The sequence below is a fragment of the Caretta caretta genome, chromosome 5, assembly GCF_965140235.1.
Source record: "Caretta caretta isolate rCarCar2 chromosome 5, rCarCar1.hap1, whole genome shotgun sequence".
Taxonomy (NCBI): Eukaryota; Metazoa; Chordata; order Testudines; family Cheloniidae; genus Caretta; species Caretta caretta.
In genome coordinates, this window is record NC_134210.1 from 60,450,010 (window position 1) to 60,470,627 (window position 20,618).

General features: G+C 41.1%; 1 protein-coding gene across 6 annotated transcripts in view; it reads right to left on the reverse strand.

The window, feature by feature from the left end:
- Positions 1–20,618, reverse strand: part of ARB2A (ARB2 cotranscriptional regulator A) — a 363,334-nt gene that overhangs the window by 80,448 nt on the left and 262,268 nt on the right. Inside the window, exon 12 of one of the 6 annotated variants that reach the window (XM_048851081.2) lies at positions 8,362–8,402. The exons of the other annotated variants lie outside the window; for them this stretch is intronic. Within the exon in view, the coding sequence (XP_048707038.1) occupies positions 8,377–8,402 (26 nt within the window). The 3' untranslated portion in view covers positions 8,362–8,376. Of the gene's footprint in view, positions 1–8,361; positions 8,403–20,618 lie in introns of those variants that run through there. 6 annotated transcript variants of the gene reach the window in all.

Here is a 20,618-nt window from a genome sequence, read left to right on the forward strand (position 1 = left end):
ACTAGAATTGGTGATTCATTTTATTTTCCTTCTGTGTTTTGAGCCTCTAAGGGTTTACATTTTCAATTTATTCTCTGCAACCATGAGGGCTACCAACTTATTATTTTAAGGTAAGTTGAGATTCTCATGTAATCACATGACTCCAGGAGCTGCAGCTTTAAGAAAATCACCAAGCATTGATAAAATAACAAGACTTGGCAAGCCTTCCTTCTCCTCTTTCCAAATTCCTTTCCCCAGCTTCTCTCCTCTCCTTCAGGCTTCCACCTTCTGTTCCAGGTCAGGACCAACCAGAAGATGCTGTTAGTTCTGGGGGTGGAAACTGCTACTGTTATACTCCTGCTATAGCATGTGAGGCCTGTCAGCAGCAGGGAGCAATGAGCACTTTCACAAACTGCTGCAGCTAAGAGGAAGAAGAGCTGACAGCCAGCAGGAGATTGGGAGCAGCTGCTGCCTGTGGCTAGCCACAAGCGGTCCTGCTGTGCTCAGCAGTACAGCAACACTGCTACCAGAAGGAGAGATGCACAGAAGCAAGGAAAGGAAGGGGATTTGACACTCTCTGTGTGGGCAATGTAGGAAGCTGCTCAGTTTGTGTATGTCTAGGGTCACCACTGTTGGCACAGAAATCCAATACTCAAATTGACAGTCCGCAGGTTCCTTTCTCTTATGGAGGAATAGGACACTGTAACTAAACTCTCTGAGCTCACCTCTCCTTCGCAATCTGTCTTTTTCTGCTTCTCTACCCAAGTTAAATTATCTCTGGGGAATAATTCTGGTATAAAATGGATCCTGAGAGCAACTCCCTGCTTCAGGTGCTAAGGTTGTGCCGTGACTCACCCACAGCAGGACATTTCAGCCAATTTAAAACCTAGAACCTGATCTCTAGATACTTCTGGTGGCTGGCCCTATGAACTGATGTTAAAAACTATGTTAGGTCAAGCGACCTCTGTGCCTGCCCGAAGAGACTGTGAGAAAGGCCTTTGGTCCTCTTTCAGCGCCTCTCCAAACCTCTGCGTCCTTGTTCCCCACTCTCAAGGAACTTTATAATGGAGTTACCATGCTCCCAAGGACGCTCAGTTATCCTTACTGCCATGGATGTCCTGACCAAGATGGCCCATTTTATTCCGTGCCACATTGTGCCATCTGCTCATGGAACCACACAAGCTTTCCCACAGCATGTCTTTCGGTACCACAGCATGCAGACATGCATCATTTTGGATCAAATGCTCAGTTTGTTTCTTGATTCTAGAAGCAATTTCTTCACCTTCTCATCACCAAGACCCTCACCTCGACAATCTAGCATCCTCAGACTGATCACCAAACTGAAAGAGTCAATCAGACCTTGGAGAAATATCCCCACTGTTTCCTGAATTTCCATCAGGCTGATTGGTGCCCATTGCTGTCTCTGGCTGAGTTCGCATACAACAACTCAACCCACGCTTCAACCCAACAGACCCCATTCTTCAACAATTTTGTTTTTTCAACCCCGATTCCATCCGGACCTGTCCAAAGGCTCTGCCATCCTGGAAGTTATGGACCTAGTTGTCCACCTCCAGCAAATACACCAGGAACTCAAAGAGCCCTTACTTGCCATTAAAGAAACTTATAAGTGTTACACATAGCAAAAGTGAAAAGTTGCCCCTTATCTTGCAGAAAGGGATAAGGTTTGTCTCTTGACTTGGAACCTGAAAACAGACTATCCTTTGGCCAAACTTGACCACCTACCCTGGGTCCTTGTTGGATCATTGAGCAAATAAACCCAGTGGCCTTCACACTTCAGCTCCCAGAATCCCTCAAGATTCACCCCACCTCTCATCTTTCTCTCCTCAAACTTTTTGTCAACTCCTACTTCCCTGATTGGGTAGACCATACTCCACTGCCACTAATTGTCCACAGGCAGGAGGAATACAAAGTCCATCATGTCAGGAGGAAGCTCCAGAATCTTATACACTGGAACGGATACAGGCCAGAGGAGTTATCCTGGGAACCAGAAGAAAATGCTCAGACTCCCTATCTTATGCAGGAATTTCTCCAAACATATCCTGGCAAGCCAGGTCCAAGAGGCTTTAGGAGGAGCCCTTGGGAGGGTGACAGGGTACTGTCAGGAACTCAGCTGGCTCTGGGCGCAGTTGCCTAGCAAGTCAATGAGCTTACCTGGGCACAATAAACCTTCACTAAGTGAGTGTGGTCCCTGATTGGACAGAAGAGCCAAGAGATCACCATTTAATCTTCAACGCATTCCACACCCCCACAGCTGTGCCAGACCTGGCTCCTGATTCCTGTACAGACCCTTGCTCCAACCAATGCCTGCTCCCACTCCAGCCCTAGTGCCTATCTTCCTCAGAACTCCTGACTCACTATTGGCTTGTTCCCTGACCATGGTTCTAGTTCTGCCCTCTGATTCTGCTCTAACCACGAGGCAAGACTCCTGTTCCAACCACTAGGTCACCCAGCCTACACCCCAATGTGTGACCATATGTTTGAGCAGCCCTAAGTTTGTTCTAATTTAGATCAGGGACCAGGGCTAGAGTACAGAAGATACAAAGGTGATTCAAAGTCAGATTCTTCTTCCAAACCCCGATAGCTGCACGAGCACAGGTTGGACAGAACAGAGAAGCTGAGCCTACATTTTACTCAATATGCACACAGCGGGAGGTAGACATCCATGATGTCCTCTCTCTACAGAACATTAATGTCTATTTACTTTAGTGACAAGTATTATAGAAAATTCAGAATGATTTAATTCATTCACATTAAATATGCAACAAATATTTGAATGATGTCTTTCCCTCCAGCACACACCAAAAAAAGGTTACAGTGGAGTTGGTTAGTAGATTAGAACTATAGGAGTGTGAAACTTGCAAAACCAAAACAAATGCCATGTGAAACCGTTGGAAACACTATTTGAGGTAAATAAACAAGGTTACATCTGTACTACTAGTATTCCCTTGAACTTCTTACTTACTACAAGAAATACATAGAATACTATAAGTACAGAAGTAATTAAATGACAAAACTTATTTAGTTATTTAAGAAAATTGACACATTTTAAGAGCCACCAGCATAGATGGTTTCACATTCCATTTAGAAAGTGAAACTCAGAGGTTTGAGTGAAACTTGAAGAGGACTCAGCAAGCTGTCCAACTCCCTCCCCGCACACTGGAAGGAAGGTCCAGTGGTTTGTAATCACTATTCCCCTCCTAGTGTATTCAGAGATTGGCCATCTGTACCTCTCCCCTACCAGGATCTCCAGGGTGGCTGGATGGCCTGTTCATTCCCATCTTGAGTTTTCAAGAAGCCAGCAAAGTAAACTCATATTAATCCCCAATTGCTTCAGGGGTGTGAGCTGCCTGCCCAACTCTTTCCCATCATCAGTTTAGCAGAAGCAGAACTGTAAACTCTATTTCTGTTCCTGTTGCTGACTATCTTTACTTCATTCTGTAGCCTGATGCTCCCCTAAATGCATTACAGAAATAGGGAATGCTGTCTACCACGAGGTAAGGATGTGGATAAATTGGAGAGAGTCCAGCGAAGGGCAACAAAAATTATTAGGGGTCTAGAACACATGACTTATGAGGAGAGGCTGAGGGAGCTGGGATTGTTTAGCCTGCAGAAGAGAAGAATGAGGGGGGATTTGATAGCTGCTTTCAACTACCTGAAAGGGGGTTCCAAAGAGGATGGCTCTAGACTGTTCTCAATGGTAGCAGATGACAGAACGAGGAGTAATGGTCTCAAGTTGCAGTGGGGGAGGTTTAGATTGGATATTAGGAAAAACTTTTTCACTAAGAGGGTGGTGAAACACTGGAATGCGTTACCTAGGGAGGTGGTAGAATCTCCTTCCTTAGAGGTTTTTAAGGTCAGGCTTGACAAAGCCCTGGCTGGGATGATTTAACTGGGAATTGGTCCTGCTTCGAGCAGGGGGTTGGACTAGATGACCTTCAGGGGTCCCTTCCAACCCTGATATTCTATGATTCTATGATTCTAAGAGCAGTCAGTGGTGGAAGCAGGATGAGCGGAAGTATTTAAATTCCTTCTGCTCCCCTCAAGGAACTGGGATTAAGAAGTAGCAGGCTCAGTTTACCTTCCACAAAGACCAAAGAAAGAAAAACAGTCCAGTTAGCCAATCCCAAAAGATCCAAGCAGGGACCAGACTGCTACCCCAAATACATCGAAAGAGGGAGAGTGGAGGTTTCAAGCTTCTCAGGGAGGTCCTGGGCTGACTGCAGTAGTCAATGCCATGCACTTTGAGGTTTGCTACAAGTTTTCAAGTTCATGCTAATCCAAACTGCAAGAGTTCTTCGGGGAATGTATAACCCAAACCAGTGTGTTTTGCATAGGTCTAGTTATGACATAAGTCTTTCATCTCAATTTTGTGATTCTCACACATATCACATGGGAAAGGACCATTTACACCATAAAGTTACCCCAGGACACATTCATTTACATCCATGTTCAGACACAAGTGCATAAAATTCTATTATTTTGCCCAAACAGTTCACAAAACATTCCGACAGGAGCTAATAATGGCATGACTATATGTACATAATTTATCATATACAAACATTTATGATGCAATTGAAATAATTTCAGATTAAAGTGGCAAATCCAAGATCACATCTGCATGACCAGTACTTAACTCCTTTCTGCATTTGTAAGTGGAATCCAAGATCAGCCAGGATTATAACAGGAAAACTATGCTTAAAATTGAACCTTCGCCCTTATAACCCATCTTTATTTAGTTAGTTAGTTATTTTTAGAAAAAATTCAATAAGCACAGACAGAGAGTAGGCTGTTGTAATCCCTTTAAATAATCTTGTTATGTTTTGTCACAACATGTGTTACTGTACTTGTACACTTTTACCTTTGCACTTTGTTGTATGTAACTCAGCAACAGAATTAACCACCGGTAGGTAGTGTTTACGTTAGTTCTCAAAAGGTTAAGAAGCTGATTATAGCTAAAATCAGCTTTGCCTGGGGCTTCAGTGGCTTTGTGTAATCAAATTAGACAAGCAGGGCACAGTGTCACCTAACACAAACCAGTGGCACTTTCTTCTCTGTTTTGACCTTTTTCATGAGATGAGCAAGTCAGGTTTTAGCTTATTCCAAATATTTTGAAAAGATTAGTTTCCAATAAACTCTGAACGATAAGGCCAGCGTTAGTCAAGATGATTTTCATAAGTGATTCAGTCAGAATGTACACAGAGATCCCTTAAAAATCATAGCAACTTTGTTTTCCCACTTAGTAACCTTTTACATTAACATTTTTTAGAGATTTATTTTAAAGAAACAATTTCAAAGGACAGATGACAATGATGCCAAACTCTAATATGTCCTTAATCATTTTCTTTGCCTTGGACATTTGATCAGTTTGATTCTAAAACTTCAGAATGGTTTCTCAACATCCAATGGCAAACAGAAGTTTATAAACACGACAGATAATACATTAACATTTCTAAGAAACCACAGGTAACCCACTCAACGGAGTTACAGTTCATCCTCTATACACAGTTGCTGTGTTGTTTGAAGTCAAGGAAGGTGAATGGTATAATGGATGTGTTTAAGAAGGTTTAATAATGTGGAGAGAAGAGCAAACCAGCCTCACATCAGAGGAGCTCTTTCCACAAGGCTACACCATAACTAAACTTAAATGCAGTCTGCAGCTTCAGTAGCTTCCATAATCTTACTATCTTTGAACATAAAGGGAACAAAAGATTAAACAGGAAAGGAATACATAGAGAAAAGTAATGACAAATTTAAATAAAAACTTGAAAGTTGTTTAAAAAACATACCTTGTCTTTATTAATTTCACGGGCAAATCTAAAAAAACACTAGCAAACAACATTTGTCAAATCTTTATTTTTACATATTTTCTCCTCAACTTCAGTACAAGTTCTGCATGTTTAGCACTGCAGTTGAGTTACTGAGAGAGTGCTAACTTCATGGGAACTAGTGAATGTGGGGAAAAAATGACTTCTGTAGATGATTTGTGATTATTCATTTATTTATGATTAATAAAATCAAAACTTATTATTTTAATTGATTAAGTCATAAATAAAGAGTTACAGAGGAAATCAAGTTGCCATGTTTGCACAGTCTGACGATTCCTGCTAATCCAGCAGTACTTAACAAATTCACATGTGGTTAGCTTGCCTTGCCATAGCTGTAGATCACATTTCTGTGCTGCAAGCTGTGCAAAAAATCAATATGCCAAGTTTAACAAAAGGACAGGAAACATGATGTCCTCCTATATTTTCAATGAACCTCAAATGACTCTGCTGTTCATTCTCTGAACAATTTATTGCAGAGAAGTGTATTTGTTAAGAAAAAAAATCTACAATGGAATGAAATATATAAATTCAGAGATGAAGTCTTACCTGACTCTATAATAACAATTTATGCAATCAAAATGTCAGAGTATTTGAAATAATCAGCCAGTCAGGAAGCTTCCCCCCTCCCTTTACATCTCTAAAGCAAAGACACGTTCTTTAGACAGAACATACAATTGCCATACATATTTCAAATTTAACAGTAAATTCCTGTTTTCTCTTTTCATATGTCAACTCTTTAAAGACAATAGCTTTTTCAACTGACTCAGTTACATTATAATTCATGTATTTACATCTACTAGAAAACATCATCCTTCTGAAACAATATGTGAACTGCCTCTATGCTTCTGTATTTTAAATCTTCATTTATTGCTGCAGAACTACATTATTTGTGCAAATAGATTAGGATGAAAACACTCAGAATGAGGTAGGAGTGGTCATGACCAATAGATCAGTGCAGAGCTTTGCCACTTCTGCCTTCTAAATTCAGTGATGTGGAACTAAGTGTGGCAAAACAACCAGCAAGTTGGACACAAGCCAAAAGATTCAGAACTCCTGACTGTTGCCAGACTCTCTTTTTAAGTAAAAAGAGTCACTTTAAACATTTGCAAAGGCACCAAATATATTTTCAAAATATAAAAGCAGAATACATGGAAACAGAGAAATTCTCCTTAACATATGATCAGTTCTTTCACTGGTAATTTCTCTTCATTGCAATGAGCAGCTGTAAATGGATTAATGGCACTTAGCTCTAGAGAGCATGTCACTGATCTGTACTGAACATATAAACTGTTATATAAAGCACACTCAAAGAATCACACTTATGCCTAACTTTCTATTAATATGTCGTTTACAAGACAAATTTTATTCAGAAATTAATGTACCATTTAAAAAACCCTAGGCATAAAACTTCCAATCAGAAAATAACAATGTAACAATTTTAAGTGTTGAATAGTATTAATGCTGCAATAAATTACATTCTCAGTACATTGTAACCTTCTTATTTCAGTACAGAGGATGTGGTATAGACCTACTATTGCAGATGAGTTGTTGCAGTGATTTCAAAAATACCAAATATTCAAGCTTCTCTTCTTCAATTTCTCCAGTTTATAAAGAAGAAAAAAGTACAGCAATAAATGATGATTAATGCCCAACAGCACCACACTGCTCTTGTATATAGTACATGAATGTGCAACATTGCATATCTCTAAAAAATCAGCTAGTGTAGTTAATCACTACAGAATATGGTTGGGACGGATATTGTAAGATATGTGGCGTTTGAGCTGCATGTACATGAGAACATCATTGAGCTCAAGGAGCGCTCTACTTGTGCCAAGTTACCACAGTATTAAGTCTGTCCATTAGCCAAGAGCTGCTTTACAGGATTTTGTGCTAGATAGGTAACCTCTGGCTCTGTTGTCTAAATAACTGTCTAAATAGCTTGCTCATTTTTATTTGTGGATTTGTGAATTGGGCTAGAATGGTGTGGCAAAATTTACTTCACACACGCTGATTATTTAGAGTTTGACCCTCTTAATACCTCCATTTAATGCTTTTGTTTCTTACTTTGACATTAGTTCAGTGTGAAGAGCGATATTTAATTTACAAAGTTTTTTTCCTCCATAAAAAACAGAGGCCAGGAGGTAGATGGTGTAACTTAGCGAAGATGAGTTGCTGGCAGGGTGAAGTGGTATGTTTTAGTAATAGCTGCAAACTGTAAGTGGTTCTAAGCTTTGAAGTCAGTGTAGCTTTGATGTAGTAGTCCCATAGTTAATCGCAAGATAGTCTTGAAAGAAAAAGATTTTCTAAATACTATCCTTAGTGTCATTGCTTGTGAAATCCTTGTAAGATTTTTTTTTCTGGTGAACTTTATATCTGACATCAGCCTGCTCCTTCTCTTCCTCTCACTCACTCTTACTGTCCTTTAAGTTGCCCTAATCAGTTTAAAAGGTAATTAAAACTAAGCTTGGTTTTGGGCCAGTCAAGTACCTTGCTGTGCACCACTTTGCCTAAGTGGCCTCAGATATCTTGGTCCTCGGGCCTGTGCTCAGGCTCATCGTGAAAGTGTGGTGTTGGGACCTGGAGAGGGAAAAGTGGAAGGTGAAAGCCATGGGAACCCTCTGTTTGCGGCCTTAGAGGGGTTCTCTAGAACCTTCCATCTGGAGGAACAGCACCACAATTGCTTAGAAGGCAAAATGATAATGAGCAAAACAAGAAAGGATGGGGTACTTAGCCTCCCATCTGGACTAGCTTTCATTTAGAGCCAGGTGTAATCAAGGAGAAACCATTGTCAGAGGCTTGGGAGAGAGGGGTTAAGAACCACACACGAAAACATGATAAGATTATTCTTATGTTGTGTATTTATCCTCAAAGAGCATTAGTGTTCACTGAAATCACAAACAAAATTATCCTTGGGCAATTAGGTTTAGGGACACATCTCGTATAACTCATAATACTCAGTATCTGTTAGAATCAATTATACAATAACTGATTTATTTTAAATAGTTACATTTTAAAACTACTCCCACATTACACATTAAATGTTGTCTACAAATTATGTTTCACAGCATAGCAAAACAACTATTTCACTGTAGTCCAAAGCTGGCAGGACAAGAACATTAAAGCGGCTTAAACCATAATCTTTTATCTGCATTAGAAAGCTGATAATCTGTGCACATTTGTACATGAACTCTAAAATGAAGCTGCCTTTCACCAAGACTCATGCTCATCTAAACAAAAGAGAATAAAGAATATGGCATGTGACCAGTAAATTATGAGGGAGCAACACCTCCAGGTTAGAGGTTGCTGAAGATTTTAACAAATCTCACCAGATATGGCAACAGATTAAACAAGGGGATAGATTGCCCTCCAACCTTAACCTGTTAAGACCTTTGAAGTCTTATGGTGACCTGTATTCTGCTCTTTCATATTAGTTGTTAGTTACACTAATTACAGCCTAATAGCATGCTGGTGCCAGGCACTTCTTCTAAAGCTATCCAAAGAAAGACTATCAGTAAAATGGTGACCACTTCAGCCAAATTGTGCTGTGCATATCACAAGCACTTACTCCCAATTTATAATAGACCTTCTAAACTTTTATAGACAAAGGTTAAGACATTAATAGCACCGAGTAATTTTGTGAATTCTGCAAAGCATCTTATTGAGAGAAATCAGAAATTAAAAATAGCCAAATGAATGTGGGTGGGGTCTGAGACTGACATACAAATAAATTTAACTCTAATGACTGTTTACTCATACTGATGTACATGATTAACAAAATAAGGAGCTAAAGTGGAGCACTATGCAAATACTGCACAGTCAGCATTCGAAATCTAAGAAGAAACTTGCTGCCACTGAATTTGAGAGTAGAAGCATGGAGTTACTTTTAGAGTCTGTTTTCACCGACTTTGTATCAATATCCATGTTTATGCTAGCACAATAGTGTATCGTATGTGGGGACGGGACTCAGTCCACAGACTGGTTGAAATGCCATCTGTAAAGCTGCAGTAAATCATCTAGCAACATTAAACTTTAAGTTGTGCATGAAATCAGCCCAGGAATATAGAAGAAAGATTTAAAGCAACAGAATCATAGCTGAATTAACAAATTCTATGAGAACAGTCTTTATGTACAGGAAGAATAAACATGCAAAATCAGTTTTCATTTCTGTATTTAGAAGCTGGAAAATGATTTCTAAATAGTTTATAAAACTTTACCTTGATGAAGCTAAACCAATTCTCCTGTGACTGTTGGGAACTCTTGCTTATTAAGGTAACAACTTGTTAGCTACAACCATTAAAAAAAGTTCTGAACAAAACGTAATTCTAATAAGTAAAGGGCGGAGGAGACAACAATTACCCTCCCTTGCACCAATTAGTAATCAGAGCATTCAGAAAGCAAAGAGGAGAAAGCTGACATGCAGCCGATGAAGTGGGTATTCACCCATGAAACCTTATGCTCCAACACGTCTGTTAGTCTATAAGGTGCTACAGGACTCTCTGCTGATATTCACTTTGTGATCTAAACACTCATTTTGTTCATTTAACAATATTTAGGGGATGAAGAAAGCAAGAATATAGAAGATTTCACCCCTTCACAGAGCTCGTAATTCCTTTGGAGTTAAGATAAACAGATATGAGGAATCTAGGGCCTGCTATAGCAAGATGTTGTATGTGTGTAACTGCCACTGAAGTCATGAGCAGGAGAAAACATCCATCTGGAGATGGCCCAGCAGCCACCACATAACCTAGATTTTCTGCCTCCCCTTCTCGCCTAGTAAGATGCCTCAACAGGTTAGGTATCCTAGTATTAACATAGATTTTGCACCTAATCTCCTTGTTTATCAAATTGCTTTCGGTGACTTCATTCCAACAATGTAGACTGTAGGGTATTCCTCTGAGTTCAGCTAGTCATGTGGTAGCAAATTCCTTCTATGATTTTCATGATCTCCTCAGAGCCTTTATCTTCTGGATCTTGTTTGTTCTTCTTCACTTCAGTCCTTGCATAGATGAAAACAAAAATAAGGCAACTTTGTGATGCCACTTCTGCCACTTGACAATATGCCTCCTGGTGTGCATCTGAACTGGTCAGAAACTAAGTCATGGAAAACAGCTCAACAGGGAAAGCTGAGCAAAATATTTGCAATTAAATTATTTTTCACCATGACTTCCCTGGTTTTGAGTTTGTTAGATTGTCATGAAATAATTCTTCTTCTTCTCCTTCTCGTGTTTGCATTGCTTGCCGAGTCATCGAACAGCAGCTTCATCCGCAGAACTAAGGGCCCTGAGGCCACTATGCAATCTGGTTTGTTGACAGTATTGAACAACATGCACCACTGACTGATTGAGATCACCGTGACAAAACGAGTCATTGTGCAGATTGTGCATGTGTAGCGGCTGGCTGCGCCTATTCCTTGGCCGGTTCAGAATCTGTTTAGCAGAGTCCAAAGGTGATGTGGCAGGTCAAATCCCAGTGGTCAAACAGTTGGTTCAGCGACAAGGAAACCATTCTAAATGTCTTTAGATGACCACTCATCACGCCATAGGTTTCCCGCTGACCGATTCCGATCTGGTGGTTGAGATTACAATGGAAGCTTCAACGTAATTCATGCACCGTGGCGACTGAAAATGGCTGTGTACAGTGAGAGACCTGGACTGGCACGTAGCTTTTCCATCAGTCTGGCTGTTGAGACTCTGCAATTAATGTGTGGAGGGGCTATGTTGCTCAGAACTGGTGGCCATGGAATAGGAGTGGGGTGCAGGATGCCTGTGAAGATGCGCATGGTCAAGTTCAATTAAACATTGACCTGTTCAGTGTGAGGCGAACGACACCACATAGGGGCACGGTATTCTGCTGAAGCATAGCAGAGCACCAGAGCCATGACACTGGAGCAAAACTATGAAATTTCAAAAATTTTCAATGAAATTCCATTCCTCTTTTGTTCTTAGTGGTGTTAAGTTGACTTCAAAAAAGCTGTAATCAAATTAAGTTGACTTCAAAAATGTAATCTATGTTACTCTTCAAATATCAAGCTGGGTCAATTGATGCATTTGGTCAGAAAAGCCCCTAGGGTCTGGTTCTTTGATTGCTTGAAACGACCACATGTGGTCAAGACAGTTAGTGGAAGCTAATCTGACATGCTTTCTAAGATGACATGGCTGCATTTTGTGTTCTTTTTCTGAGCAAGTGTGGGGGATCACGGGTCTGAAACCTGGGTCCACATGTCCCCGGGGTAGTCCTCAGACTGTAGCCAACACCCAGAAGCTTTCTGGTACTACCAGGGAGTGTGGGCTAAAGAACGCTACCTTACATTGAAACCACCCATGAAGCTCGCAGTTGAAAGAGATGTCTGGCCTCTCCTATTGGTTCACACTTGCTATTTAGGCTACAATGATGTACAGGAAGTATTCTGAGCAATTAGGTGAATTCCTGGTTGGCTGCTACATTTGACCCCACCTTCTTGCCTGACTCCTGAGCCTTGCCTTGTTCCTGATTCCTGCCTTCCTATCTTGTTCCTACTCTGCTGCCTTGTTCAGATCCCAGCTTCTACGACCCACCCCTGACTAATCGGGAGCCAAAGGGGACAATGATTCACACAGACATATCTTGTTTTGCTCAGCAAAGCAAATTAAGATCCAAGTTCTGCCCTCACATGCATGCATAGGGCTTTTGCTGGAACTCAAATGAAGCCCTGTGTGAGTAACTAACGCCAGAATTTGGCCTTAAGAGTTTTCAGATTATATATTAATTCAAGGGCCTCAGCTAAACAATAAAATAAACATCATTTTCAGACAAAGTGTATCATCTGTAGAGAGCTCAAGTTTACAAGCATAAACATTATGTTTCTTTCCCTGAAAAAAAGCAATATTGGACTTTTTATTTTAATATTTGTTTTAATTATAACAGCTTGCTCAAAAGTTAAAGACATTTACATCCTAATTAGCTAGAGAACAGACCCTGAACATAATTTAAAATTGTTTACTCTTGGTTAACCATTGTCTTATGTGGATTATTTTTTTGTTCAAGTGTTGTAGAAGTGCATAAAATAATAATATGCTCATATGAAAATATCCTATTCTATTCATTTGTATTTGAAGTTGGAATACGGCAAAAATATATATTTACTGATATAGTACAGGCACTTGGAATGAAATGTTTATTCAAAATATTGATCTTTTTAAAAAATTAGTTATAAAGAGTATGGTTTTCATGCTGTAAATGTAAGAATTTAATCTGTGTCTACTTACATTAGCCTTGTTCTTAAAACTATCTATGTAAACAATAAACATTTGTTATAAAGCAGTTGTTTGCTTTTGCTTTTCATAAATATACTACAATCACAACAAATTTAAGGCAAATCACTTGACTGTCCTTCTACATTAACATGATGAGATTAGTTGCTGACATTGGTTAGCAGAAAGTGACAAGTCTTTTCAAGGGGTTCGCATATCAGTTTCACTAAAAAAAAAAGCAGGCCTTCCAAATATAGGAATGTTTCCTCACAGGATAAGGCTTAAAGTGCAATTATATTCTGAAAAGGGTATCTAAAAATGGAATAATGGGACTCCATGTTTGTCAGCTGTTGATAACTTCCATATCAAATTTTCTCGTTCTGCAAGTAAAATACTTTTAGTCCCTATTGCCAAACCTGCAAACTCAACCTGGGATCTGAAATGCAAGCTGTGTTCTCTTAGCTGTGACATCAGTAGTAATAAAGATTTTGCAATTAGAATTTAGGGCTATATCCACCATGGCAATGAGTGCCTCCTCACAGGCACTCACCCTCTCTTGTTGCTGGATTTCAGCCCTTAGTAACAATTACATTGATATACCAACTCACTCTCCCGTAGATGTATTGGCTTGGCAGGGTGAACAGGAGTAAAACGTAGCAAATAAGAACATAGGAAAGGCCACTCTGGGTCAGACCAATGGCCCATCTAGCCCAGTATCCAGTCTTCCTACAGTGGCCAATGCCAGATGCGTCAAAAGGAATAAACAGAACAGGGTAATTATTGAGTGATCCATCCTCAGTCATCCAGACCCAGCATCTGGCAGTCAGAGGCTTAAGGACACCCAGAACAACACCTCAAGCTCAAAGTGTAGAGAAACTCAGTCACCGAGGTCAGCATACACAACTTGGAATATAAAAAGAGCCAGACTGTCTTGGGCCTTTATATTAGTTATAGTACGAAACAATAGGAGCAAGACGCCTTCCTCTCCTTCCCCACGTCTGGCTTGTGCAAGGAACAGTCACAGATCCAGTGCTCTGTGGAGACTGCAAGGACTATTTTATCCACCTAAGCACTTAAGTACATGCAAGGAGAATCTTTGTGCTGGGCTGGGGCCTCCATACATCCAAAGGAGGTGAAAAAGAAGCAGAGGTATGGCCCCGTCCCTCATTCATGGAGTGAGCGATTTAAGGGGCAAGGAGGAGTAGGCTGCATCATCCTAAAGGACATCGAAGGGTTCATACTCTCATTTTGCATTGGGGAGTTTGGGAAGGAATTATTCCTGGAAATATTGCAGCAAGCCCTTGTTTAAGGTGAGGTTTTGTTTTAGCTACAGGAAACAGCATGAGGTGCCTCTATTCCTCCTTCGACTAAGACATATCCCGAACATGCCCTGGAGGAACAAAACAATTGGAATCCCACCTTCACTTCTTGTTGGATGCATTGTATGAGGCTGGGGGATAAAGCATCATTGGTTCCAGATGTTCAACTTTAACTGAGAGGAAACAGGTGGTCGGGAAAAGAGGTGAGAGAGGTAGCAAAAGGGTTGGTTGTAGCAAGAGTTGATATTAGAAGTACTTTTTGGCAATAACTTTATATAGTATAGTTAAGGTCCCAATCTAAACCCACATTTTCAAAGCTTTGATACAGTTGTATCTGCTTATTCCAGCAGTGAATTTGGACTACAAATGGGCATGCCTTGAAGAATAGAGTGCGTAGAATGCTACTAGACTTCTCACTCTAAGATCACGTAGGTAAGACAGGACTTATCGCACATGTGCATCAGCAGCACCAAAGTTGTTGCTGTTGCCGTCTTTCGCTTCAAAGATTCCATTAAAATTTCCTATAAAGGAAATTTATTCACACACAAAAATATGCTCAAGAAATACTGAAAATGTAACATTGGCTGAAAATGGTAATGGAAGCCTGAATTAAAGGGGTAACTGACAAGTTGGTACAGGAGCATATATAGCATGTGAGACTGGAGAGAAAACAGTATAAAATAAGGTTAGAGTAGCAGAAATGTGACGTTTCTTTGCATTTGTCAATTCATGTTACTAATGTTCCACTCCATTTTTTTGTTTGATTCTGTAAATAAGCATAGGTGCATGTCTCGTTTTGAAAAACACTTCAAACTTTAATCTTTCCTCCTAAATAAAAAGCTTTCATTGACGGAACTGCATGAACACGAAGCCAGAGAATGCAAAGAGGTTTACAATAAACACTGATTATTGTAATCTTAATCTCTGTGAAAAACTACTGAATGCAGAAATAACATCCTACCAAAATGGGCACATTGTCTGGTTTAATCTTCCCATATGGTAAAATGAACACAGTTTTAATTACTAAGGATCTTGGATATTTATCACCAGTCATGAACTACTTGTGTAGAAACAAAAGAATTGAGTATAAAAACCCTACTGCCTTCATCAGTGTTAAAACATTTAAAAGTATAAAATCAGAAGCACTGGTAAGCTGAACTAAGAGGAACTGTGGGGCTAAGTTCAGACATCTTCTTAATCAGCTCAAGGCAGTTTGTGGTTTTTGGACCCTTATTTACTCTGAGCAAGATTTTAAAACTTTTTAAAGCGTCAGTCTAGTCTGCTATAATTAAAGCTAAGTAAAAAACAGACAAAACTTATATCTGTGCTCTGATTACTCTGGCAAGGATGAGGTTGCTGTCTTAAGCCTCAATCCTGTAATGAACGCCATGAGTACAAACCCCTGCACTTATACAGAACTCCTTTGACCTCACTGGAAATCTGCACAGACACAGGGGCCTACTGTTCACTACTGGATTGGGGCCTTATTGTATTCATGCAGATTTGTATTTCAACAAAAAATTAGTAAAAATCAGCCAGGGAGAGGGAGGAAGGCCAGTGTAAGGCATCACTCAGATCTAACGGGTGAAATCCTGGATCCAATGGTCTCACAATGATTCTGCATGTGTGCATAGGGATCATAGGTACAGTGACCGCATGGTGGTTTCTTGTATGCCCTGTGCACTGCACAAGGGTTCACTTGCATAGGCAGGTGAGGAGACAACCTCTGTGAGTGCACCAGGACAGGGCCTTTATGAATACATGCAGACCCAATGGCCCAAACTAATGCTACTCAGGTCTCTTGAAGGGGCTACAGCTGTTACTTAGCATGGAGTAGCAGCCTCAGCCACATTGCAGTGCCACATTCTAGTCTTGGTATGAGGGAGCCATGGCCAGCTGGTATGCACCCATACACCATACTGCCCCCTCTCTGAATCAACTATCATGTTCTCCAGAATCTCAACTTTCATAAAAAATAAAGACTCTCCCTGTTATGGTCGTGAAGAAACACTGTTCACTTTTCTGAGGCTAACTGATGCAGAGATGTCTATGCGAGCCTGAAGAGAGCCCAAAGCAATAATTCAGAGTGGTATGAACTGCCCCATTCATCAGTGAGGGGTCAACTCAGATACCCATTGATGATGATTCACTATAATCTTTGCTAACTATTTAATTCCTCATGGAAAAAAGGACGAGGAGGGTCTCAGATCTGCACAATTTACTATAAGTAACAACTCATTTTGGTGCCACTCATAGGAGGAGTTTGGGAGACACCAATGCTTATTTTTTTCATTCCAACCAAGAAGGAGCCAAACCCAGCAATGCCCATGGACATTCCGAAGCCCTATCAAGGGCAAGTGTCATGGGGCTATATACACCATGCTGGCCCAGCAGTCAAGGAGTTAATGAGCATACTGTTGGCCAATGCTGTTCAGTAGCCTCAAAGCAGCTGGGAGGATAAAAGAACTGGGAAGCAGAGGGGTGGGGCAGCTGCCAGAGGAACAACAGGTTGGAGAAGGGAACTCCTGCCATCAAGCTGCTGAGAGACTGCACCTTGAGAAGGGACAACCAGACCAACAGGCTACAGAGCCTACAGAAACTAGGGGAGGTAGAAAGGAGCTCAGGGTACAACCAGAATCACTGAGTCTTGATTCTGCCGGTCTGGCTTAAGGAACTTGAACTGGAACCCAGTGGATTGGGCAGGCCCTACCAACTCCTGGGAAGTCTTTAGAACTGAGGAGGTTTCCAGACCCCTGGGTACCAGGACCAGCTGACCCCGACAGGAATAAGAAGAAAACCCACACACCCCAGTGGGACTCAAGCAAGATAGACTGACTGACGGCTCCACCAGACCAGTGAATTCTGATGCAACACTCTGCCTGGCCAGAGAGGGAGCTGTTGCATTGACACACCAGCACACCGGGAGCTAAGCAGCAACGTGACCATATTTTGAGCATCTGCACAGTCAACAGTGAGTAGTGCTTCATTTTAGCAACTAATGTAGGCAAAGTTTATTTCGTGGGCTGAGCTTGGAAGAGTACCACCACCTTTCCCGCATTCCACACTCACTCCCCATTCAACCTAAGAAGGGACCTAAACCTGCACTTCTCATGCACAAGGAACAATTGCTTGGACTCTATGCAGGTGGAGTGACTGTAACCCAGTAAGAATATTTCATGAACTTTCATTGCTATTACCACCATTTTTTCCCTTCAACATTTATTTATTGGCATCCCTATACTGTATTATGTCTAATTTGGACTGTAGGCTGCTATGGGCAGGCACCTTACTTTTTGTTTATATGTAATATAACATGAGCACTGTATAAAAAAATCACAATGCTCTGCCTCTTACTCAAAGCAAGTGAGTTGTATTAGAAATTTTGCCTAAAATAAAAATATATATTGTCTGGAAAATAAACCTGAGATGACTGTCTGGTAACAGGAGATAATGCCTGGTAACCTTACAATCTGTTACTGACATGTCCCACTTGTATCAGTGGAAGATTGTATCAAAGTGTTTCTCTGGATCAGTGTAGACTCCTCATCTCTGCACCAGTTTGTTTGCCTTTTAATAATTTAATCTTCTTATTTAATGATGTCTTAATTATACTGGCCTTGGTTTTCAAAACTGACAAGTGATTTTAAAGGTGCCTCAATTTTTGGGTGCCCAACTATACTGATGGTAAAAGGGTGTGATTTTCAGAACGTGCACACACCTTATGAAAATAAGACCCCTTTAACGTGTCTTAAATTGGGCAGCATGGACCTTACGAACCACAAGAACTGCCTTGGTATATTTTGTGGCTGAATATTGTGTGCCAGTGTGGTCTCACAGCAGTCACACTAAACTCCTTGACACTCAACTCAACAATTCTATGTGCATAGTGTGAGGGACGCTTAAATCGACTCCAGTCGACTGGCTCCCAGTCCTATCACACATCCAGCCTCCACAGATTAGAAGAGCTGCTCAGACATCTCACTTTCTTAACCATGTCAATGCAAACACGAGGATCCTGCTGCATGATGACCTGCAGTACCTGCCTAAGACGTGTCTAAAATCCCACAACCCCCTGTGGAACCACATCAAGACCCTTACACCCAGCTTTGATGCCGAGGTTCAATGGAGAGTCACTTGGAGCATTTTGACCGCTCAAAACAAACAGCTCGTTGTTGATCCTGCCAAGGAACCACTGCGTTTTGATTTATGTTGGAAAGACTGATGCAGATTGAATCGCATTAGGAAATCTCATGGGAGATTGGACAAACCCTCTTTAAATGGAAAATGAAGCAAACACCTGTATGCAACTGTGGTCACCAGGCACAAATGATAGAGCACATCATATATGAGTGTCCCTTTTGTTCTTTTGCCAGGGGCCTGAAGGACATTCACCAGCCCACTGTTGTGGCAAGGTGCTGGCTATCAAACTTAGATAAAAGCGGCAAAGAGTCCTGTGGCACCTTATAGACTAACAGATGTATTAGAGCATAAACTTTCATGGGTGAATACCCACTTCGTCAGATGCATCTGACGAAGTGGGTATTCACCCACGAAAGAATCATAGAATCATAGAATATCAGGGTTGGAAGGGACCTCAGGAGGTCATCTAGTCCAACCCCCTGCTCAAAGCAGGACCGATCCCCAATTAAATCATCCCAGCCAGGGCTTTGTCAAGCCTGACCTTAAAAACTTCTAAGGAAGGAGATTCCACCACCTCCCTAGGTAACGCATTCCAGTGTTTCACCTCCCTCCTAGTGAAAAAGCTTTTCCTAATATCCAAACTAAACCTTCTCCACTGCAACTTGAGACCATTACTCCTTGTTCTGTCATCTGCTACCACTGAGAACAGTCTAGAGCCATCCTCTTTGGAACCCCCTTTCAGGTAGTTGAAAGCAGCTATCAAATCCCCCCATATTCTTCTCTTCCGTAGACTAAACATCCCCAGTTCCCTCAGCCTCTCCTCATAACTCATGTGTTCCAGTCCCCTAATCATTTTTGTTGCCCTCTGCTGGACTCTTTCCAATTTTTCCACATCCTTCTTGTAGCGTGGGGCCCAAAACTGGACACAGTACTCCAGATGAGGCCTCACCAGTGTCGAATAGAGGGGAACGATCACGTCCCTCGATGTGCTGGCAATGCCCCTACTTATACATCCCAAAATGCCATTGGCCTTCTTGGCAACAAGGGCACACTATTGACTCATATCCAGCTTCTCATTCACTATAACCCCTAGGTCCTTTTCTGCAGAACTGCTGCCAAGCCATTCAGTCCCTAGTTTGTAGCAGTGCATGGGATTCTTCTGTCCTAAGTGCAGGACTCTGCACTTGTCCTTGCTGAACCTCATCAGATTTCTTTTGGCCCAATCCTCCAATTTGTCCAATTGGTCCCTCTGTATCCTATCCCTACCCTCCAGCGTATCTACCTCTCCTCCCAGTTTAGTGTCATCTGCAAACTTGCTGAGGGTGCAATCCACACCATCCTCCAGATCATTTATGAAGATATTGAACAAAACCGGCCCCAGGACTGACCCTTGGGGCACTCCACTTGATACCGGCTGCCAACTAGACATGGAGCCATTGATCACTACCGGTTGAGCCCAACAATGTAGGCAGCTTTCTATCCACTTTGTAGTCCAAGCTTAGTCTACAAGGTGCCACAGGACTCTTTGCCGCTTTTACAGATCCAGACTAACATGGCTGTCCCTCTGATACCAAACGTAGATATAAATTTGTAGTTGTTGCTACCTATTTAAACCATATGAAAGAAGAAGAAGTTGGACACCCAAAAGTTAACAGCAAAGGAGAATGCATGTAACCTAAGGTCTTGTCTACATGAGGAAAATTATTGTAGTAGCTATTCTGGAATAACCTATTTCAGAATAGCTCCATGTGTGAACTCTCTATTCTGAAATAATCACTATGTTAATTTATTCCACAGTAGAGATTTGGGTCAATTTTCCTGTGCAGATAAGGCCTAATATACATCTCCCAATTTTTCTGCTAATTTTTCTGAAGAATTAATTTAGCAATAGGTGCTGAAGACTGAAAAGTTACAATATGGGGCCATGCTTTTAAAAAAGATGCCAATGAGATCCCAGAAATTTCACACGAGTGAATCTCACCTAAGAACCCAGGAAGCTGATTGAAGGTTAAAGTATATATCAGAGAAAAACCTATGGAAGGGACAAAATTATGTAGGAAATGCTGCAAAAGAATACTTACGGGCTTGCTTATACTAGAATTTTT